The sequence below is a fragment of the Alosa alosa genome, chromosome 8, assembly GCF_017589495.1.
Source record: "Alosa alosa isolate M-15738 ecotype Scorff River chromosome 8, AALO_Geno_1.1, whole genome shotgun sequence".
NCBI lineage: Eukaryota > Metazoa > Chordata > Actinopteri > Clupeiformes > Clupeidae > Alosa > Alosa alosa.
Window position 1 is genome coordinate 29,956,514 of NC_063196.1, and position 24,918 is coordinate 29,981,431.

Consider the following 24,918-nt stretch of genomic DNA (forward strand, 5'->3'; position numbering starts at 1 on the left):
GTAGAATGTGGCCTGTTGCGCAAAGAAATTAATTAGGCAGATGATCTGCATCTCCGTTAACCGAAAGCTAGTTTTCATCTCTATTGTTGACGTGAAATATGTCTCCATAGTGTCAGTGAAGTGATAACATTATGCAGTTGCAGGTAGCCAGTGTACACGTCACGGGAGTCAGGAAGAAGCTAATAAGACGGACCCTGCTCTGTTTCTGTCCCTCCCAAACTGCGCTAAAATTGTGTAGGCTATTTAACAGCCAGATTTTTTTTTAAATGCACAGGGGAGGCCCTTTTATGATCCACACTACCTCTTACAAAATAGGCCTACTCCAACGTCCATCTAGCTCTTGTGAAATATGAACTTCTACAACACTGCCTATACAATTGTCAGCAGTCAGTAACAGCATAATGTGACTTAATGGCCTGTATGATTGGGATGTGGATTGCTCATTTATTATGAGTAGGCCTATAGGCTATGGCAGTGTTTCTCAAACTTTTCTGGGGACCCACTTTTTAAAAATGACAGACTATCGCGACCCAACTCGTGACTGTGGTAGTTAACAAACTAGATCAGTGGTTCTCAAACTTTTTCTTTCATTCCCCACTTTGATCAAGGGGGCATTCTCGAGCCCCACCTGTCCCTCATCGCTCTAAGAAAGTGGTAGGTCAAGCTTAAAATTGTCAAATTTATTGAAATAATGACAAGTTCTAATAAATATATCCTCTTCAACAGAGTTAAAATCAGCTGGTGCTGCAGATATAATAATAAATAAATACATAACACACATATTTCTGTTTTCCAGCAACATATTAGGAAGCATAGGCCATTTTACAGCATTGTACAATATATTCAATGAAATACCAACATGCTGCATTAAATGGATCCATAATCCAGTCATACTGAGCACTGCTGGTTGGGAAATATTTTTGAAATAAACTTTGCAGGGATGTGATGTAGGCCTACTGTTTAATACATGGGATCACAAGAATGCCTCCCAATCAGACGTTTCAGCGATTTCGCTCAGAAATCTCAAAGGCATAATACTGTCGCGATCGAGGCGCCTGTCCCATATACTCAAGTTTTTTTGGTGAATGCAGTAATCTTATTTGCTAGGTTAGGTAGGTGCTTGTCTTTGCCTTGTAACTGGACATTTAACTCAAATGTATCGCTAAGATATATCAAATATATCGCTAAGATAGGCCAGCTTCGTCAAGAAATGTTCATTAGTGAACGTGCTTGCAGATTCAAACATGCGCTCTTCCTCCAAGAAGAGGCGACTCGGAGCTCAAACACGCGCGACAGCACTTTACCTCGGGAAAACCACCTTGCCTCGCTGTGAAACAGTACAGCCTTTTGGTCAGCTACCATCTCTTTGCAAAGTGCGGAGAATAGACGTGCTTTTAAGGGCCGGGTTTTGATGAAATTCACCACTCTCACAACAACGTTCAAAATCTCATGTAGGTCGGGACTAACTAAGCTGCCTTGACACGAGCGCTTCCCTGTGAATAACACAGTGCGTCCATTGCGCATCGGGTGCTACCTGGGCCCAGGCTACAGATAAAAAATAAATAAAAAAAACTCATGTTTTTCACGTCAGTTCGCGCCCCACCTGGCATGTTTCCGCGACCCACAGTTTGAGAAACGCTGGGCTATGGTATGGCTATGGTATGGTATTCTCTCCGATATAATAAATACAACACATTGGGTTTGGCAAGAAATTTGACAATACTACTTTCACACAAGTGATGGCACCCCTGCTTGGAGAGAGAAGATTGTCCGTTTTGCTTTTGCTTTTAAGGATTTCATCTGCAATGGGAAAAAATGGAACGACATGTTGGCTATGCTTACTTTAGTGCTGGACTTGGACTCGACTTGATCAATAGGGACTTGATCAATAGGGACTCGACTCGGACTCGACGTGGATCAATAGTGACTCGACTCGGATGAGTAGTGGACTCGACTCGGACTTGACTTGGGATTTTTTTTTAGCTTGGTATTCTTAAAGAAGAACTGAAACTGACACATTAATTTTGTAAAAAAAAAAAGAAGTAACCTTTTAAAAACATTATATACTTTCATCATTTACCAAATGTGGCTTATAGGGACTCTTACAGACTGTTTTCTGTTTAATATTACTTGAGAAAGAGTTAACAGCATAGTAATGTATGCACTTCTAAAAAGAAACTATACATTTAAAACTTAAAGTGAGAACATCAAGATCACACAACTGAGATAATTCAGAGAACAGCTGAGGCCCAACAGAGCTGTGAACCCACAGTCAGCTCATCATCAGAGCATACAGTACACCATGCACAGTTTAAACTGGCTATCTTTTAGGGGCAGCCATGGCCTACTGGTTAGCTCTTCGGACTTGTGTGTCCAGTCCAGCGGGGGGGCTACAGATCAAAACGAAAAACGATGGTTCCATGCTATCCATGTGGGGTTACATGCCCACCAAGTTTCGTGTACCCCGGTCTTTCAGTGTTCCGGGAATCCTTGACGGAAATTTGGGCATGCGAAAAAATAAAAATAAATCTGACTAAACCTATATGACCGCCGCTTCGCTGCACGGCGGTCATAATAAGTTTATTTTATATAGCGCCTTTCTCAAACCCAAGGTCGCTTTACATAGAAGGAAGGCAGGGAAACACAATAACAACAAACAAAACAATACAACAGAGACAAAGGCAGGGAAACACAATAACAAACAAACAAAACCATACAACAAAGACAAGTTATCTGTATGGAACTACTGTATGTGTTGGGTGTGGAGGAGAAGTGATCATTAAACAGAAAGGTCTTGAGATGTGCTTTGAAGAAAGGAAGAGAAGGACAGGCACAATAAGGTTGGGGGAGGGAGTTCCAGAGTTTGGGGGCCAAGGCACTGAAGGACCTGCCACCCAGGGTGGAGAGTCTGGAGCGGGGGATAGCCAAGAGGTTTTGGTCAGAGGATCTGAGTGGGAGGGAGTGTAAGGAGGGGTCAGGAGGTCGCAGATGTAGGGGGGAGCAAGGTTGTGGAGGGCTTTGAAGGTGAGTAGTAGTACTTTGTATTTGATCCGGGACGGAACTGGTAGCCAATGGAGTATGGGGGTGATGTGTGCTGATCGTCTGCCTGGCTGCAGAGTTTTGAATATATTGTAGTCTTTGAAGGGTTTTAGTGGGGAGACCAAGGAAAAGTGAGTTGCAGTAATCTAAACGGGACATAATGAAAGAGTGAACCAAAGTCTGTGCATCACTAGCAGAGAGGAAGGGTCGGAGGCGTGCAATGTTACGGAGGTGAAAAAAAGCAATCTTAGTGAGTGATTTGATATGAGGATCAAAGCTAAGGGTGGAGTCAAGCTGAATGCCAAGGTTTTTAACAACAGGGGTGGAGTGGACAGATGTTGAGGGGGAGACGGGGAGATTTGGTGAGGATGCTTTTAGGGCCAATCGGCAGATCATGCATATACACACTGGCCTTGCACGCAAGTTTGCATAGACACACACACACACTCTCTCTCTCTCCCTCTCTCTCTTTATCTCTCTAAACAGTGTTTCTCAAAGTGTGATCCGGGGACCACAGGTGGTCTGCAAGCTATCCCAAGCGGTCCGCGAGCAGACGTAAAATATAATATATGCAATATTGAACCAACTTGTATGTAAATCCAAACAGTTCTGCAACACTGCCTAGGTAAGCTATGCCATTTTAAATCATATGAATCCTCTGACACAAGAAGCAAGGTGCAAAGACAATAAGCAAGGTGGTTCAGTGAGTAGGCCTATTGTGTAATATGTTGAAGTAGTTGTTTTTTAGCTAGGCTAGCCACTTAACCTTTAAAAAAAAGGAGTTTTTTTATTGGTTAAGTGGTCCTTGGTCTGAAAAAGTTTGAGAAACACTGCTCTAAACGTACAGCACAGTAATGCGTACGTAATATGATAGCAGCATAATGGCAGTGTGCAGTGCAGAATCTGCATATACAGATGTGCATTTGGGTGTCACCAAAGTATGTTTCATCTGTTGTTGCAGAGTTGTCTTAGTTAAGCAGTGCACACAAACACACACGCAGGTATACACAGACACCCAGGCACACATTACAAGTCTTGACATATCTGCATAGCAATGCGCAATATGACTGCCACAAAATAGCAGATGTATACTGGTGGACACAATTGGATTTAGGTGTCACCAAATTATATACTGTCTGTTGTTGCAGACTGGTCATAGTGAGGTATTCAATACAAGTTTGTAAAGACACACAAATATTGCATTACTAAACAATGATTGAGTAATCTAGAGGAGAAGATAAATGAGGGCAGCCGTGGCACTCTGGACTTGTAACCGGAGGGTTGCCGGTTCGAGCCCCGACCAGTGGGCACGGCTGAAGTGCCCTTGAGCAAGGCACCTAACCCCTCACTGCTCCCCGAGCGCCGCCGTTGAAGCAGGCAGCTCACTGCGCCGGGATTAATGTGTGCTTCACCTCACTGTGTGTTCACTGTGTGCTGTTTGTGTTACACTAATTCACTGATTGGGTTAAATGCAGAGACCAAATTTCCCTCACAGGATCAAAAAAGTATATATACTTTTATATATATGAATTGAATGAATTGTAAGAGTAGGGGATGGAGATGGCTTAGAAAGCCTGCTTTAGTTTCACATCATGCAGGGGTCATATCATGCAGTGTATCTCTTTTTATGGTTAACAGCAAGACCTTTTCTGGAAAGAGGAAGAAAAACAATGTTTTCAGAAAGAGGAACACCCTTTGAAAAAAGACATTTATTTATGTCATGATGCTCTGCAGATTTAGCAGGGACTGCACAGAGTATAATATCCCATCAGCACCACCATTGCAGCCAGTAAAACCTCTCTACAGGTAGTGTCTAAGATTTTTTACTTTCAATGTGTACAGTGTGTGTGTGAGTGTATATGCACATGCATGTGTGTTGTTATGTGTACATGTAGTCCTTGAGCCAGACCCCCTACTTTTGGTCAATCGGTAGGCTACCATTCAAGGGGAATAAGTCTCATAGTGATTTTTGACAAGGTATCCTAGAATGAGAAAAATTTGCGGTAGCTTTTTGTGTTTTATCAGCCTCTTTATGTCCACTGTATGTCTGGGATATCTTACAGGTGAATAGGCTAAACATTTAAACTAATAGATGTCCCCACAAAACACAGTTGTTTATTTGTTTTTATTTATATTTGCATATTTCATTATTGGGTGTGTGGGAGTTGGGTGTTGGGTGAGAATTCAAGGATGTATTGTGTGTTTAATCTGCAGCAACGCGGTCATGGTTGTGGACAAAAAAACATCACAGATTTTCTGCATCACCACTCTCCTCTTCACGGGTAAGAGCCACTGACTTAAAAAAGAGCTCATGGGGGCATGCCCATCCAAACACACGCGCGCGCGCGCGCGCACACACACGCAACACACACACACACACACACACACACACATAAAAGCAAAAGTTTGACATTAATTTTGAAATGAATACAATACAAAATATTAGGGCTGTCAAAATAACTGATTAATTTCGATTAATTCATTTGAGAAAAATAACAAAAAAAAACGCAGATTAATTGATTCCGTATGACCTTTGACCCCGAGCCGTTCTAGTGAGTAACCATTAAGGCCCATTCACACCAAAAACGATAACGATAACTATAAATAAATATCGTTCTCGTTAATATGAATGACGACGTTCACACATAAACTATAACGATAACGACATGAAGAACGATATCGTTGGGGATCACTTTCAGAGCGATTTTCACAACGATAAAATGCTAATAGCCCATCAGAACCCATCGAATTTTAGCCCTCACATTTATTAACACAATGAGAGACTTTGTTTATCGTTGTTCAGTGTGAACGCTTTTATCATTATGGTTATAGTTATAGTTATCGTTATCGTTCTTGGTGTGAATGGGCCTTTAGACTGTAAAATAAAGGAGAGAGAAGAAAATTTGCTGCCTAGATCATTGTTTGGAACATTTACTTTTAAGTCGCACATCAATGCGAAGAAATAGAGTTGACATACTGTAGAGCGGAGAATTCATTTGTTTTCATTGTGTCCCCTAGGTTATATCTGTGGCCTGAAATGCCTTGTATGTGGAAAAAAAACTTATTCCCAAAGCACTTTTGAATTTATTTCCTCAGCATATTAGGTCATATCATAGATTATTATGGCCATTATTTGAACAGTGAAAATAATAATAAAAGAGTTTTTGAACTTTAATGTCACTAATGCTGATTATTCAGTGATTCATTTGAGTTTAAATGTTTAAAATACTTTCACAGCAAAAAATATATATGTGATTAATTTAGATTAATTAATCACAGAGAATGTAATTAATTTGATTACATTTTTTAATCGATTGACAGCCCTACAAAATATTGATCTGTTGACATCAACACCATGCTATTTTTAAATAATTGTACAAAACTAGTCATTGTCTTAAAGAAATTGTGGACTTTTGTAACATTAACAAATGAGCTCTACTGTTCTTTTAGCTTTACATGTCCAAGGTGTAAGAGGATACTGGATAAGAGATAGGTATGTAGCTGCTGGAGGGCATGAATCCTTGCCATGTGCCGACATGTGTATGTCAGACTGCCTTAAGACTATATGGACCTACAGCAGCCCTCAAGGAGAACGGTTTGATGTGATGACGTATGGGAGGGTCAGAACAGACAACACGAAGAGAGCTGAGAGAATGAGCCCGAACCACTGCTGCAGCCTGGGCATTGCTAATGTCACTGCTGAAGATGCTGGAGAATACTATTGTGGACCAGGAGGTGGAGAGATTTCTCTCTCCATCTTAGACAGTAAGTAATATTTCAATGGTTGTTCTCACCGACAATCAAAAAATCCAGTGGAAACTAGATGGCAGAAGTGTGTAGGCCAATCGGCCCACCAGCTTTTTCTACTTTGTCACCAACAGAGTTTGACAAGTACGATATTTCGAAACGCCATGTTATTTCCCATACACATTTGATGACCGGAAGTTGGGTGGATACGGATGTTTCAGAGGCGGGACTTATTCCGGAGAGGTCTATTGCCTAGATTATTTATTTCTTCACCAAATTCACATCAGTCATATGCATATTAGTGTTTTATTCACAAGTTCACAAAAAGAGAAGCAGTCGAAAAGCATGTTTGGTGAGGAGGTCTTTAGCCAAGGTCATCAAATGCTTTGGCAAATTTCATGACACTACACCTGAACTTATGTAGCCTGACGTAGTCATACTCAATTCTAGTCAGAATATGAGTCTGATACTGCTCCATAGAGCATCACAGTCCCGCCCCTCCTCCGAGAGAGCTTAGTTTCCGGAAGTAAATTTCCCATTCATTTCTCCCATTGACGTTTTGGAAAAATCCGTATCTAAAGAGTTTTAGAGCATGTCTTGGGCTAATCAGCTACGGCGTAACTCATAAGCATACAACATATCATTTCGAGTGAAAAAACGAAGAGAAAGTCCAAAAAAAGTCAAAGGTACAAGACTGTGTACATATTTTAATTTTCCGAGCGAAGGAACTAGTCCTACTCATCCCATAAACCACCGCGCCTCACTGAATAATGTATAAGCAAGGCACGAACCGCGGCGCAAAATGCCATTTAAACAGCTTGCAACCAGCTACAGCAGCGAACCCTTTCCTCCAAACAGTGATTTTTATATAGTGAATGTGCAGTTAATAGCAGTTATTTCAGGAGTAATCGTGTAAATAATAGTGTTTTGGTATTGAATGTTATATTTACTATTGTGTATTTTATATTGTGTGTGTGTGTGTGTGTGAAAGCGGTTAAGTATAAGTATATATACTCTTTTGATCCCGTGAGGGAAATTTGGTCTCTGCATTTATCCCAATCCGTGAATTAGTGAAACACACTCAGCACACAGTGAACACTAGGGTTGGGTATCGTTTGGGTTTTATCCGATACCGGTGCTAAATCGATACTTTTAAAACGGTGCCGGTGCCGAAACGGTGCCTGAACCGGTACTTTGTTTTAAAAATGTTTTAAATTAAAATGATCTAAAGCATGAATTGCTTTTTTTTATTGATAAGACAAATTTGAACATGAAATTGAACTGTTATATTCAATTCACTATCAATATCTCATTGCTCCTACTGAATAATAATACATTTAAATGTTAAAACAGCTTGCCATGCATGCACACTGCTTTCAAGTTTACCCAGTGTAGGCGGTTTGCCATAAGGTATGTTAAAACCGCTTGCCATAAAACTGGCAGGTCATGGACAACGGCATTTGCAAGGAAGCAAATCTAACAGGGACTCTACTTTCCAGTTAATTCAGTGTATTCCCAAATGCTTCAAGAAATTTCATGTCTTAATCCATAACACGCAGTAGTTTTGAACATGTTAGGCTACATGTCGGTGTTGAAGTGTTTAGATTCCCAGCGCTAGCCTAGTAGACATTTTAACAGCAACTATGGCTAGCGCAACACCAGTCAGCTGATTTTAATTAGCTTATAACGCACGGAGATGGTTTTCGTAGCCTCTTTGACAGCTCAGTGACATCAGGTATGTAACCTACATATTTATGTTTTTGCCAGCTTACTTTTAACATTATCTTTATATTCATTGTGATGCTATATGGGCCTCATGCACATGAAAGATCAATAGCCTATGCTATTATGTTGTTTAACACACCGTGAAATAAAGTTTTCACCTTACAACTTTGCTGATAACATTTCAAATAAATGTCAGTTAGCGCATTAGCAAGGATATTGTGTAACGTATAGGCTAGCCTACTGTTGATGTTGTTTCATAGCCTTTTGCTTGTGTGTAGTTAGGCCCACTGCTAGATTTTGACAAGAGCTCGCAATATCGCTTTAAAGTAAGCTACTTGGGCTCACGCAAGCTGTCAAACACTGTCCACTCGCCTATGTGGTGCACCCCTCTGGTTTATACATCCAGTGTTTATCATGTTAGCTAACTGTCTCTGGATGTGTTGCTATCAGAGCAAGACGTTAAGATGTTAGAGATGGCGCATGACATGCAGTGATGCCTCAAAAAAAAAAAAAAAAAACTCTATTTAAGCACCGAAATGAGGCACCGAAATCCATGTTGTTATTTGATGCAGTTACTACTGTTTGCGTCGGCACCGGTGCCATATTAGAACCGTGTTTCGGTGCCCAACCCTAGTGAACACACAGTGAGGTGAAGCACACACTAATCCCAGTGAGCTGCCTGCAACAACAGCGGCACTCGTTAACGTTAACGTTAGCAACATGGTGCAGTGCTTCGTAATTATTACACAAAATGTTCATTAAATGTACAAAGAAGTATTTATAGGTTAATAATTGATATGCCTTGTACAGTATGAAGGCTACAGTAGCATTACCACAACTAGCATTACCAACCTCCCTGCAAAACTCACCACACAACTTTGTAGGTCTTGTCCCTCATGCTGGCCCTTACAAAACCCACAAGCTGACCCTGGGACACACAGCAGTCAATAATGTGACCCGATTTAAAGTGGTTTTCACCCCTTTGGACACTCTTGATTTCGTCCTTGAAACAGTGAATTATTCACAGGGGCATGGACGGTTTGCTAACCATTTTACTCCAGTGTCTAGAGCATCCAGCTTGGGCTATCAGCTAGCTAGTTCAAAAGTACTTAATGAGGATATACAGGGCTCTTTATGACTCGACTAAGTTGATGTTGCCTATAAACAACAATTCATGTTCATAGAAACAACAAGGTCACTAAAACACAATCAGGGCTCTACAGTGCGCCCATTTCACTAGTAAAAATGATGCCGTGCGAGTGCAAAAAAAATATTTAGGCGCACTGGTGCAAATGACTTCTAACCATGTCAATGTTTGTCTACAAAATACACCGCAACATCGAGAAACATTACAGGTGCAGACCATAGAATCACGTCGCGAATGCAGCATAAAAAGGACACCTACCATCAACGTTAGCAGTTTCGCGTTGTGACTCGCTAGTAGTCGCTTCTATCAAATCCAAGAGTGCGCAGAAAAAGCGGAAAGTTAGACTAGCCAGCCAAGATGCAAAGATTAGTGATGCACCGATGTGAAAATTGTGGCCGATACCGATAACCGATATTAATTTTGCTGTTATGGCCGATACCGATATTTACCGATGTCGATATATCTGTATAGAAAACACATTCTTATGATAATCAAATAAAGAGTTATTTTCCAAAATGCATTTTTTTAAATAACGTTTCAATAGCCTACCTTAGAACACCAGAGGATTACAATCTAATAGAATATATCTGTATTATTTTATATCCTGATATAAAAAGAGAGAATACTGAATGTCTGATATTTATGACAGCACTTTATGCAGATTAGCCTATAGGTATGGCACACTATAGGCCTACTATTTATATTACAACTCTCCCTCTTTAATTCAGCTGTGTGGTTTGAAGCCTGGAAATATTGTAAACAAAGTAGCATAGTTGGCTAGCTTATCATAGTCTACTGATTGGACTGTTTCCCCATGTGTGTTTAAGTTTAAAGGTAATACTTGTTTTCCTTGGTACAGGCACTTTTGGGAAACATTGGTATTGAGATGATCAGTCAACTTGAAACCAAGAGTTTTAAACAAATATGTGCAGCATGCTAGTGTTGCTAAGCAGATTTAATAGTAATTTAGCTAGTCGTCTTCTATGAGTCCTTGCTTTCACGATTGTAATGTTTTATTTGGATTGCGTTGGCGAAGTCGCTGTGTCCATTGAGTGAGCCCTAGAAAGAGCCGGGGGGCAAAGAGAGGGTGTTGTAAAATGGTGTTTATGCTCCTTTAAGAGAGTCCGTGTGTGTGTGTGGGGGGGAAGCTGGGAAGGAGGGAGAGAGTGAGGAATTGTATGTATGCGACTGGAGCAGAGAGTGTGGAAGTTCAAGTTGGAGTCTGTACACAGTGTGAGCGGTGTTACTGTCCGAAATAAATCTCCATAAAGTTCAGCTCGTGTATTTTGCTCATCAGAAATGGGATCCCGTGACCCCGGCGTTATTCTATCTTATAACATCGGCCCTCGAATAACGAATCTCCCCGCGTTTCTGACTACGGTCTGAAACAAAGCAGGAAAGGTTAACAGGGGTTTATACTGTTTGGTAAAGTCTACAATGAAAGCAACGTAGGCTACCGCCAAGTAAAGCCGGAGATGTGTGTTGTTTATCGCGGCCGCGAAGCTGCAAAGCACTGCTAGACACTAGAAAGGGTGTGTCGGTTCTGCCTTTTTCACACCGCATTGACACAGGTTTGTGGATATGAGTGTTGCGATTTCAGTTTTGAATCGCATATCGTTACAGCCCTATTGAATTCTTATTACGACCATATAACTACATTCTGCCTGGTACACAGTTATATTTAGTCTACCGCGAGAGATGTAGTGCTAGGCGTGACATGACATGCAAGCCAGCCATCAACTTGACTGCAAGCAACGAGAAAGCAGCTGATACAACATAACGTTTTGAAAGAACTTTTGTCAGATGCCCAGTGTCTTCTTTCTGTCAGTCTTGTTGCCCTGCTATTTTAAATAAGAAATATGATGCAATAGAAGGGCATATTTAACGGATTCAGTGTAGACAGATAACACGCTTTGATCGCTACACACACGTCAAATACACAGGAATGATTATCGGCCTGTTCACAGCGGCCCTATTTTGACATCGGACCGATACCGATGTGTAAAAAAATGACCATATCGGCCGATATTATATCCGCGGCCGATATATCGTGCATCACTAGCAAAGATTGAAGAAATTAGTTCTTCTATCCACCGAATTCATTGGATATAGGAGGAACAGGATGAGATTCTGAGAATGCCGTGAGAGAAGGAAAGGTAACCTAACATGCCTTTAGCCCAGTTGACGTATTGGCTGCAATATGCAAAATATAGCTGTAGCGAACCGGGACAAAAGTAGCCTCCCGTAATACTCCCATTTTATTCAAAGGTAGAACGCTACTGACAACTCCAGGCTTCCACGCATGCTTGTTTGTTTACACCGAGTGTGTGTGTAAGTGCAAAACGAAAGTAGGCCTAACGTTTGCCTACTGCCCCCATCAATGCAGATATTTCAAATAAAAACTGAAAGTATAAAACATATATCCTTGATTAGCCTATGTTGGGTTTTGTGGAAGAGAAAATTGACTGTTTTAGTAGTAGTATTAGGCAGTATGCAGTCAGATAGGTCACCATGGGCATATTTGGATTAGCTACAGATGGATTCACAAATAAATAAATTAGCCTACATTTGGCAGGATCCTTGATATACAGGCTAAATGCAAATATGGCAATGTATTATATTATTTTACATTAACAAAATGTAGGAAAATAGAACAGACTGAAAATAAAGTAGGCACTGATCTTTAAAATCCTGTTTCCTGTAGCCTAAATGTTGATGGTCATTCTTAATATTCGCAATTGGTTCGCATAGGCCTATCGGCTACCTGAAAAGTGAAGTGTTTAAACTAGCATTTACAGTGTTCTATTTGATGGTGTATTGGCCCTGACTAAGTTCGTGTGATATATAAACCACAATCCTTGTTGATAGAAGTACCAATGTTTGTCTAGAAAGTTTTTATTCACATTAAAGATGAACTGAACTGGAATTTGAAGTAAAGGTGATATAACAGATGCATTTTATTTCTTCTCATTGGTACAATGATTAAAATGGCTGAATTTATTAAAAGGGATAAAATTGTACGTTGAAAGTGGTGTTGTTGTTACACGGGCACCGCCATGTTGGATTTCAACAATCGGCTACGTCACTGGCATGGTAAGCTACTCTGCACTAGCAGCCATAGCAGATAATGAGTCTGAGACTAGCTGACATGGCTGAGGAAACTAACATTAGGCCTAGCTGAGTTACATATTGGCCATAAGCCATTTATCATAGGCTAGCCTACATCACAAAATCTCATACAAAATGAAACCAAACTAGTGAAACAAAGGCGAACACTTTAACAGGGGAAATTAATTTGGCATGAATCATACTGAACGCTATTTTGTCAATGAGCAGAAACACACACGACATTCAAACTATTGATAAGATGTGCACTATGGAAACTGGTCTGTAACTTTGGATGAATAAATGCCATTGACTTGCCATATCCTGACTTAAAAAACCCTTTTCTTGCTTACTTTATCGCAAACTCGGTGGGGCAGCTTGTAGTCTTTCAATTCATAGAAGGGCGAGCCCACAGTCTATGTGCCATGGAGCCTAAGTTTCAACTTCGGCTTCGTTCACCCAATGCAGTCACTGGTCGCAATTACAAAGTCTGGGAAGGTTCGTTCAATCGTTTTAAAGTTTTAAAGGAACCATATGTAAGATTGTGGCCAAAACTGGTACTGCAATCACTTTCAATTTACTGTAGAGCGGTGTATCCCCTCCTCCTCCACCCTGACTCTTGGTTGCTAACCCAGATGCCGAAACACTGACTTTTTGTTTAGTAGATAAGTGGAGGGTGGCGCATCAGGCCAAAACACAACATCAACATTAGTTGAGGGCTGCAACTTCACTTTTTAAATGACAATATCCTGGCTGGACTACTGTTGTCAGTGATATAAGTATTTGAAATGAACATGATTTCTTAATGTCTAGTGACATATCAGGGCCATTTTATGATTAATTGAAATACATTTCTTACATACGGTTCCTTTAAGTGCAGTAGCCTATCTGTCCCCTTTGGAAAAATATCTCGAAGTAGCCTCATGCGGTCCAGTGTTAGATAGGCTACCATACGATCCAACCTAGGAAAGGGCTAGCAGCTAACACCTGAAACACTCTTATGTCAAACTCCACTAGCTAGCACTCCGACCATAGAGAGTATAAACCATGACTCCGACGATATCACACAGATCGATAATAATGCTTTTACTAGCTGGTAACTAAACCACAGCGGGTCTGTAAACAGAATCCAATGTCCCTTTCTACTCACCCTGAAGCCAGTTGTTCACCGTCTCAGGGCAGATTGTTGATGCGAGGGAATTTAACTCGCAGTGCTGCTATCCAAGAGACTCGTGCAATATCAACATCCACAAGGTAAAAATCCGCAAACTCTCCACTAACGTTAGCCTAAAATAAACGGCAAACTCGTGTATCCTCCGTGTATCTGGGGACAACTTGGGGTAAGGAAGTTTTTAACAGTTTCAAGGGAGGGAGAGAGAGCCCGTGTGAGTTGCTGTTACGAGTGCCAGTAGTCCATACTGCGTTAGCCTACATTGACGTGACGATGCGTGTTATATAGCTTATTTGTATATGCACCGTAGCCTTCGCATAGGCCTAATGTAGTGGTGGTGAGTGAGTATGCAGTTTATTTGGAGGATGTACAGTAGGCAATGTGTGTGTGTGAGGGATGGAGGGAGACAGAGAGACAGCGTGCGTGTTGCTGTCTCAAGCGCCCCTCGTCCAGTTTTCTACATGACCTGTAAGGCTAGGTCTACAGTAGCCTATGTTGTGCCGCACAAAATGTATCTATGTTGTACATTGCACAAAATGTACACCCCCCGAAATAAACACATACATAAATAAACATATTTTTCCCGTCACTTTGGCTTCCTTGAACATTTTCCCTACGTTTCGCCACTGCTTTGCAACAGATAGATTCCAGTGTCCATGCTCCGGCAGCGCCCACACAGTCATTTCACCCAAATGATCCTACTGAAGGTTGAGCTGGAGCCTGAAACCCATCTAGTGGTAGTCAAGACACTACAGGCCTGTCCCTCACAGGCTCAAATTTGTAACCCATGCCATTAAAATTACACATTTTCGTGTATACATAATATGCTGCAGCTGTTGCCTATGGACCCTTTCAAGAGAGTTCCATTATCAGCATCATAGTTGGCCCCACAAGACTTCCTTTTTAACATTCCATATGTTATCTTAATGCAGAGGAAGTAGATTGGGGCCCAAATAGAACGTTCAAGCATTGTTTTTGTTTAAGTAGTTGAAAGGGTCTATAGAACTTCTCAGGTCCTACCATGCCAGTGACGTCATTGAAACTGGCAGCATTCTAATACTAACAAACGCAATTTTGGTGTTGCTTAAAAAAGGCTACGTATTGATTTTTTTAATTATTTTTTTTAGTGTCATTTATTTTTAATTGTCATAATCAACACATTATCAATGTTGATTCTTTCAGTTCAGTTCATCTTTAAGATTTTCGCCATAGGCAGTAAAAGACTCCGGGCTGTATTTTGGGCACCAGCGCATGGCAAAAAGTTCGTTTTCCACCCACGCAAAGTTTAATTTGGTATTTTGCACGTTTATTTTTTAAACATTGCGCCCAGGGGTGTGGCAATTAACAACCTAGGGAGGGGCCTGGCGCGTTGTCTAAAAATCGCTATCGTACACCACCTAAACCTGGTCAGAAGTCAATGTTGAGTTGTTCATATGCTATTTTAAAGGAATACGCCACCCCTAGGTGAAATTGGGTCACTCCCCGCAGTCCCTAGAGTTGGATGAGTGAGCCAAAGCGTTTTATAGCCGACCCAGCCATTGTCCTAATCTAGGAACGGCCGGTTAGCTTTATTTTAGTGTAGTCGCTGTAATCCGGAGATGCCAGCTAGCATGTCGTTGCAAAAGTGAATCAAATAACTCAAGATTTTTTATAATTATTTCTCGTAACCTGTACATTCACATCGAGTACAAATATCAATGCAAATTAACACGCTTTCTCTAAGAGTTCTAATGGCGATGAATATGATGACTTCGACTACCAAGATCCAAGACCCTACCTTTTCGAACCTGAGTTCACTGAAGAGGAGTTGCAAGCTTTGGATCTGGGAAGAGAGGACGTTGCGACTAGTCAAGGCGAGTCGGATGAGAGAACGAAAGCAAACACGAACTGGTGGTGTGAGTGTGGAGTGTGCCAACCCATGCCGACTGAAATGGAGTGTTTGCTGTGCAGAGTGGGATAAAATACTGCCATCGATGGTGGGCAACGCTCCCGAAGAGGAGCGTGACCGCACTTGTGTCACTGCTACCGACGACTTGTCAGCAATGATCCATCCTGCAGTCCTCAGTTTTTTTTTCCACACTCCACACTCACACCACCAGTTCGTGTTTGCTCTCGTTCTCTCATCCGACTCGCCTTGACTAGTCGCAACGTCCTCTCTTCCCAGATCCAAAGCTCGCAACTCCTCTTCAGTGAACTCAGGTTCGAAAAGGTAGGGTCTTGGATCTTGGTAGTCGAAGTCATCATATTCATCGCCATTAAAACTCTTAGAGAAAGCCCACCTGTCAGTGTCAGCCTAGTAGCAGAGAACTTGGTAGTCACGCTGGTGTATTGCCGGAAGTTGAGGGTTTACAGATGCTGCGTGATGTCTTTGCGCCTGGCAGCGGTGCTTTGCCGGTACTATGCCCGAAAATAGTTCCAAATCTAAATTGGTCTATTAAATCCCTCCGTGTTAATTTGCATTGAAATTTGTACTCGATGTGAATTTACAGGTTACGAGAAATAATTATAAAAAATCTTGAGTTATTTGATTCACTTTTGCAACGACATGCTAGCTGGCATCTCCGGATTACAGCGACTACGCTGAGCTAAAGCTAACCGGGCCGTTTCTAGATTAGGACAATGGCTGGGTCGGCTATAAAACGCTTTGGCTCACTCATCCAACTCTAGGGACTGCGGGGAGTGACCCAATTTCACCTAGGGGTGGCGTATTCCTTTAAGAGCGCATGTCAACAGTCATATTGGAAGGTGCACGCACCATCCTTCTATCATTCATGAACGCACACCAGCGCACGTCCATGCAAAGCATTACAAATTGCACGATTACAATGGGAAACATAATTAGAACAAAGATATTACGAAATACTGTACATCTCATGACGAGTAGTTATGACGCGTATGGAGCACAACTGAAGACGCACTGTCACGAGATATAAGCAACTCCTCTGCAGGATAAATTGTTGTTTTATTCAGTCATTTGTGCAACATTAGGGTAAGTGTTGCTTTTTCCAGCCTATGTTTTCGGTGGTAACCCATTGTCAGTCAATAGTGAAAGTAACTGCATATAAGTGTCTTGTCGTTGACTGACTCCTTGGTGAAGTTAGTTTCACTTTACCAATGAGTTCAAATAATAGACGAGTGCAAATGTGTGAAGGCTATGCTAGGTTTTAGTAAAGCATGGTTTAAGAATGACTATTCCATACGGTCTCGCAAGCAGCCTCCTTCAAATGCGCCGTTGAATGCCAAAATACCGATGCATTTATTTGACATATCGCGCGTTGCGGCGTTAAAGGGAATGACAGATGTCATTCTCATTGGTTTAAAATGATGTTACGCCCCAAACACACTCATATGACTGATTAAAAAACCTAGGAACACCTTGTTGCGCCATGCGCTCCACTTTTGATAACGAAACCCCTCCCAATGTGAACTGGACATCCTACTAAATTTGAATAGAATTTTGACGAGTGACGATGCACTTTAGAATGTCATGATAGGGCCCTCCGCCATCTTGGTCAGGGATTTTCGCTAAGAAAATGTACGGTCTTTCAACCAATCAGAGGCATCACTGTGGGATTGTGGGATTGTTCAGGATTATGGGTAATGAAGTACTTATCCAAGACATCGCGAATAAAAGACATTTATCTCAAAACAAGGTTGGTGCCCCTTGAATTTTCGCCCTCTATATGAGCATATGGCTTAGTACAGCCGTAACTGGTTTTAAGTCTACCATGTATGGTTACGTTTTTATGGCTTATACCCCAATTGTCAATGGAGAAATTGTATTGAATTCTTACTTCCGGAATCGGCTGTGGGCGGGACTGTGATGCCCACACTGGGACATAATTATGGGGCGTGTTTCAACCAGGTTTCAACCGATACCGGGGGGAATGCCTCTGCACTCAATTGGATAGAACTAACCAATCAGAGCAACAAAATAGCTTACCGTGAGGTGTAGGAAGAAAACACACAAACCATCCTTCTTCTCCACAAATGCCTTAACATTGTTTTCTGGTCTTTTGTAAAAGTTAGTGCCGTCAATAACTCCTAGCCTACAACACTCATTAGCGAAATCTAAGAGATACATAGTAGGGTGGCTATTAGGAAAAAACGGATGGCCTATATCCCCTCCGTTTTTAAAAATAATTCTGTTGAACACTGATATGCTACAAACACGTTGGAAAAGGCTGTCGCAAATCCCTCGAACAGGTGGTCAATTAGAGATTTCAAACGAACGAGGGAACATGTCGCAATGCAACAGCGCTGTTTTCCCTTGATGAAAGTGAAACCACGAGTTTTCCCACATCTCAACTTTGGCCAAAGTTTTCAGAAATAATCGTTTTCAGTGATAAAACCTCATTAAATAATATGCATTTTCCATATGAGGTCTTAAAAGCCATGTAATCCTTCTAGCCACAGCGTTTTTGTTTCAAACATAAGCCTAATCTAAGCGTGCTCAGATGACGTGATGGACAGGTGAGCAACAGCGCCTGGTCTATCATCGTAAAGCCCGATTTGATTGGTCCGCCTGATCTAGGGCGAGTCCCGCCTCCGAATCAGCCATGTCCACCCAACTTCCGGGCGTCGAATGTCTATGGGAAATAACATGGCGTTTCGAAATATCAAACCTGTCTTCACTGAAATGGAGTTCATGGCACCAGAGCCTGTCTACAGAGGTGGCACTAACCCTGCGTGAAATCGTCATGTTTGATAGGTTGTTAATACATTTTGAAAATGTTACTGTTCTGATCAAGGTCATGCAAAATAAAGGTAATGACTCAATACGACTCTGCCTCTGATTCCTAGTCTGCTTATCATTATATGTTTTCTGTGAAAAAATCTCGTCTTGTCATGTCTTTAGTGTCTTTGTCGGCGATTTCTTTCTTTTTCAAAGATGAGCCAAAACTTCTCCAGAGGGGAGAAAATCAAACCAAAGTTCAGTCGTGTTGAAAAGAGGCTGAACCTTCGATTTACTTTTATAGACCACTGAAATCACGCGTGAAAATGACCATCACGTTAGGTTGTGAGCGAGATCTAACGCCCTCCTCCGCCCGCGTACATCGGAACTAGCTCCCGGTTAGCATTAATAATCGTTTACTACTTTAACTTTAAAATCTAGTGGAAACTAGATGGCAGAAGTATGTAGGCCAATCCGCCCACCAGCTTTTTCTACTTTGCCACCTACAGAGTTTGACAGGTACGATATTTGTAAACGCCATGTTATTTCCCATAGACATTTCACGACCGGAAGTTGGGTGGACACGGATGTTTCGGAGGCGGGACTTATTCCGGAGAGGTCTATGGAGCAATGCCCTGACCGAACTTCCCGACCTCAAATGTTGTGGGCGGGACTAAGTTCGGAATGACACCCAGGCTAATAAAGAATGGCACTGAAATGGCTTTTAAACTGAATGTTGGGCTGGATCCTGAACTTTTCTCATCAATACTTCTTCTGCAGTCTCTGCATCTCCATCAAGGACGGACAGTGATGTCTCTCTCTCCTGCCTCCTGCACACCCATAAGGGCTGTGAAAAACGGTCTTTTACTGACAAGATTCATCGGAGCTGGATAGATGAGAAAGGTTCTCCACTGCAAGAATCTGCTGACCGCCAGATCCAAAACACATCTGCCTGTCACACCACACTCAAAGAGTCGCACCTTCACCAAAGGGAGAAGACATGGAGTTGCCAACTGACCACCAGATGGAGATGGCTTAAAATTGTAGCCACCTATACAATGTTAGGTAAATGAGTAAAGCTTGCCAACTGATAAGACACTGGAATAAGGTTGTAGCCATCTACACCTTGGTAAATAAGTATGGCTTACTTTTAAGTTCATTCTGCCGGTTTTGGAAATATTTCCTCAAGGTTGCAGCTCTGAGGGACTGAGCAAAGTGCTGAAAAGGTTTCATGTAGAGTATGGATTAAGCTCTCTATTTCATGAAGATAATTGATTAAGCTCTCTTTAGTATGTTGAATTTGAATGAATTACTTACTCTGTGATTAATTAATCTAAATTAATCGCATATATAATTTTTGCTGTGAAAGTATTTTAAAAATTCAAATGAATCATTAAATAATCAGCATTAGTGACATTAAAGTTAAAAAATAATGTATTATTACTTTCACTGTTCAAATAATGGCCATAATAATCTATGATATGACCTAATATGCTTAGGAAATAAATTCAAAAGTGCCTCGGGAAGAAGTTTTTTTTTAACATACAAGGCATTTCAGGCCACAGATATAACCTAGGGGACACAATGAAAATAAATTAACACTCCCCTCAATGTCAACACTATTTCTTTGCATTGATGTGCAACTTTCGAGTTGACGAACTCCGGTGATATGCAAATTCCTTGCTGCAGACATTGTAGGACTTTATTTTAATCAACACTTTATTTTTATCAACACCATCAGGCCGTTTTTTAAAAGTAAATGTTCCCATCAATGATCTAGGCAGCACATTTTCTTCTCTCTCCTTCATTTTACAGTCTAATGGTTACTGACTAGAACGGCTCGGGGTCAAAGGTCATACGGAATCGATTAATCTGCCCTATTTTTTTTTTTAATCAGTTATTTTTTCTCATTTTGACAGCCCTAGTCTGAATCTCTTACATTACATTGCCTCTTCATCATAATGATCCAGATCCAGATCCAACCGGAAGATCCCCGGGACTCATGATGGAATCTGACGAAATGGGAAAAGCAAAGAAGGGGAAATCCAGTGCATCTTTAGGTACAGTCACGTTTCTTAGTTTTCACCGTCCTGCCGGCGGAACCATTACCCACCTACCCCCATTGTATTGTTATGTACAGTAGCATAGTCATATTATACACCATTTGACAGCTTGGACTCTTGGGATACATTACATTACAATCTTTTTCATGTTAAATGTGTACTGCCCCTTTGGTGCCCCTCTAGCCCTTGTGTATATCCTCATTAATATGTAGATGTAGCATGATATTGGGTCTTGTAATGTCCACAAGAACCCATAGAAATGGAATATCCATGTTGTTTCATCCAATATAAGTTGTAGTCCATCTTATACCAATTGAATTGAAAAAGAAATGGCAAAGAGTTATACTTTTGTGTAATTCCATATTTAGTGTAGTCGTTCCATATTAAAGCCCCTGACATACAATCAAAATGCAAGCATGTAATTTCAGAATGTTACCTCATTTGAGAAACAAGATTATGCTTCTATACAAAGGCATTCATATGCAGTAAGCCTTTGATTGTCAGTGATTTGATATACATAGTCTTTGATGCATTTTGGGCAACCAAAAGTCACATGGGGAGTTTCCACAGGGCATTTTACAAAACGCATGAGCATACCTTTGCAAATAATGGTCACCAATACTCATAATTTCATTCTATATTGATCTACTTTTACACACAGCTTCACAAGACCTGGTGCTAGGGCTCAGTTGTGTTTCTAAGTTGTATCAAGTGACTTAGAGGGCTGAAATGTGGTCAGTTCAGAGATGCTTATAATTCTGCAGAAAGAAAAAAGCAATATTGTAGCCTGAATAACTCTGTGTCAGTGCATGACACAGTTATTATGATTGTTTCCCAAGATGTAGTGTCTTAGCTTTCCAAAGAGGCCAAGCATTTGATTATAGGCCAAACTAGGTGGGAACAGTGCCCTCAGAAGCAGGCGCTGTGCAATTTCAGGCAAAAACTTAATTGAAATTGGTATTGAGAGCCAAGCTGTTCATTTTGAAAGCAAACCTGTGAATGTAACATTCAGACATGTATGGCCTACTGTAGATCTCCTGAATTCTAATGGGTTATCTCAGTTATAGCAACTCTCAACTTGGTCACAGTGTGGTTTGTTTTAAGATTATTGACTCATGTTCAAGCTAGTTAAAAGAATTGTGACTTTTATCTTCTTGTTTCTAAACGGTCTATTTTCTGTTTTGAAGTGTCTGCATTTACTTGAGTTCCTCTTCTCTCTCTGTGTGTGTGTGTGTGTGTGTGTGTCACAGAGATCCCTATTAGACTTACTATCTTCTTCATTCTGCTGATTCTGCCTGTGGTCATTGGGATTGTTCATGTGGTGAAAAGAAAGAGACAAAATGTTAAGAATGACTACAAATTAAGCTGTCAGTAAAGATGGCTATTCATATTAAAGGAGAATTCCGGTGTGATATTGACCTGACGAGTAAGAATGAACAGGTATGATAAGGGATCAGATTCCAAAAATAATTCAGTGGAAATGCATGGATTCCAGTTTCTTCCAGTAGCAGCAACTGGAATCCATGCATTTCCACTGAATTATTTTTAGAATCTGATCCCTTATCATACCTGTTCATTCTTACTCATCGCCGAATTTATCGCGGACTAAATTCAAGATGGCTGCAAACGCTAAACTTCGCGGAAGATACTGTCTGTATAAATCGCCTTGTAAGTAAACTACCAGTGCTTTTTCAAAGTTCTCAATGTCTCGTTTTTAAATGTCAGGGCCCTCGAAGTCTACCAATGAAGTGTGGAGATACATTGAGCCTCGTAAATGGTGTAAAACAGTGATTTATTTGCATGGCTAGCCCGATGCCGAAGCACCACCATTGAAAAAGCTGTTGGTAGCATCGTCTAACTAGCGCCAGATTTTGGAGTGCAGGGGACAAGCCGAGATGGGCTATGAGACATACGTTCACACTCGGTTTCATGTTTCAACACACTTTAGGTCAATATCACACCGGAATTCTCCTTTAAGGCAATTGGTGGATGACGCATGTGTAAAACGGCTCTCCTTTAATGTACTTTGGCTTTAATGTTATCATGGTTGATAACCTTAATAATGACCTCATGCATTTTTTGTAACATTATTCTTACACAGAGCCTCTTGAAGATACTGAACTTCAAGATTTGAAATAACACCAAACCCCTTCCCTTATATAATATAATTTTCTTGAGATTTAAAAGCAAGATTTTTAAATTATATACTTACACGTGGTACATTAAAGCTACAGTGTGTAGGATTTAAGGCCATCTAGAAATGGAATACAGTATTCAAAATGATGTTTTTAGTGTATTATTACATACATACATACAAGACTTGTGTTTTTGTCAGCTTAGGCTTAAAATGAGCCCATTATATCTAAAGTCCATGTGCATATTGTGCCACCATCTTGTTACTAGTCTATATTACTATGTAAGTCAACAAGAATAGTTAATAGTGTTTGGCTTTATTATCTTGTTGATTTGTGTTGTCTCACTACTTTTTAAACTTTTTTTGGCCTTCCTTGTCTGTATCTATTTTATTTATTCATTTGTCCTTTTATTTAATATACTGTATCCTAAGACTTGTTCCTATGTCTCAGGGATATTGTGTGTGTGTAAAAAGAATGCTAAAGATGAGCATGCAGTATGTGCAGCATCAGGTTGGCATCAGTTGGAGGAAGCCTTTTAATAAGTTTGGGTGGCTTTTTGCTGGGACTGTAGCGAGTGTTATGCATCGACTTGGCCTTTTAAGTTCAGATGGCTAGGGATAACCCTACTGTAGGCCAGTGCTTGGTGAACCTAATGCCACTCAAAGTGACGACCTAAAATATACTAAAAGACGGAGTTCTTTGTCACATTGTATGGGCAGAAGAAGGCCTAGTCGATGAATAACACTACCAGATCTACAGTCCCAGCAAAAAGCTACCCGAACTTAAAAGGCTTACTCAAACTGATGCCAACTTGATGCTGCACATACTGCGTGCTCATCTCCAGGTCATGTTGTAGACTGCAGGTCAGAGAGAGGCCAGAGACATCACTAAATTTGGGTGGGAGGTTGCTAATGGAGGTGCGGTCATGCCCGCTCTTGCCATCCAGGCAGTGTCTCCAGTTAATCTGCTTGATGTCACCAGCTGTAGCTGCAGCAAATTGACGGCTTGCAGCAAAGGAAACCGCAGCTGCCATGCTGTGAGTTGCACTGACTACTGCAAGTGTGAAGGGGGTGAGGTGCGCTGCTGCAACCCATTCACAATACATACAGATAAAGACCAAGAAGATGATGAGACTGAAGGGAATGAGGAGACAAATGAGGAAGATAGTGAACGCTATTGAGTGTGTGCGTACTGTAAATAGTTATTTTACAGCGTGTGCGTGTGTGCATGCTCTATACCAGTGGTCCCCAAACTTTTTCTTCCGAGGGCCAGCTCACTATGCCTGACTCTAATAGAGGGCCAGAGACTCGGAGTATATTAGTAACCATAAATAGCTATGAACAACATAGTGCTGTGAACAACAGCAGTCTACCTTAGTTGAATATTCCATTACATTTAATCATAGGCTACTGCAATTTAATACCATTGTTAGCTGTGTTTATATTGCAATCATGCTATATCAGTGTAAAATGTAGCTCAAATGAAATAATACTAATAAAAAATAGCATTCCCAAAAGTATTAGCAGGGAGTCCCAAAAGTGTATTTTATTCAAAATGTGTGAACTGTGAACTCTGTGTCTTTGCACACACAGCTCAAGTTGTGAACAAGCAATATCCTACAAATAATTTGAAGTTCCCAAACTATGAGAGTTTTATGAAGTGCTGGCAAAAACATCTGAAATGACTACTTTCACTCACCTGATGAGAACTTTGTGAATTTGTATGAACATTTGAACGAGTGAATAAAATATAGAAAAAAATATCCCAGCAAGTCCCAGAAATATGACTTGAATAGAAGTTAGTTAGTTATTAACAATTAATTGATAAACTTGTAGAATACTTTGAGCACTGATGCAGTCAGCATAGGCCTCTTACATTGTTTGCAGGTAGGTCTACATTTCATTCCGTTTTCGATGGCAAACGCGAAACAGCGCCAAAACAACCACCAGTGGACAAAAATAGTATTACATGTGTACTGTTAAGACTCGCTATAGAGAATGAATGGGGGAAATTACGGAGGTTATAGTTTGACGATGTCGTACTCCCATGCGGGCCAGATGCTATATACCACGGACATGTTTTGGGGGGCCACCCAAAATGAAGTGGCGGGC

General features: G+C 40.9%; 1 protein-coding gene across 6 annotated transcripts in view; it reads left to right on the forward strand.

Annotated features, from left to right (window-relative positions):
- Positions 1-23,328, forward strand: part of LOC125299753 — a 39,974-nt gene extending 16,646 nt beyond the window's left edge. The window contains exons 1-7 of one of the 6 annotated variants that reach the window (XM_048251179.1): positions 3,634-3,664; positions 4,678-4,845; positions 5,254-5,321; positions 6,490-6,804; positions 19,390-19,674; positions 20,580-20,669; positions 21,923-22,108. In XM_048251179.1, coding sequence (XP_048107136.1) covers positions 4,760-4,845; positions 5,254-5,321; positions 6,490-6,804; positions 19,390-19,674; positions 20,580-20,669; positions 21,923-22,047 — 969 coding nt within the window. In that variant the 5' untranslated portion in view covers positions 3,634-3,664; positions 4,678-4,759 and the 3' untranslated portion in view covers positions 22,048-22,108. Of the gene's footprint in view, positions 1-3,633; positions 3,665-4,677; positions 4,846-5,253; positions 5,322-6,489; positions 6,805-19,389; positions 19,675-20,579; positions 20,670-21,922; positions 22,109-22,773 lie in introns of those variants that run through there. The other 5 variants (XM_048251178.1, XM_048251180.1, XM_048251176.1 and 2 more) reach the window with 5 other exon arrangements.
- Positions 23,329-24,918: the final 1,590 nt, after the last annotated feature.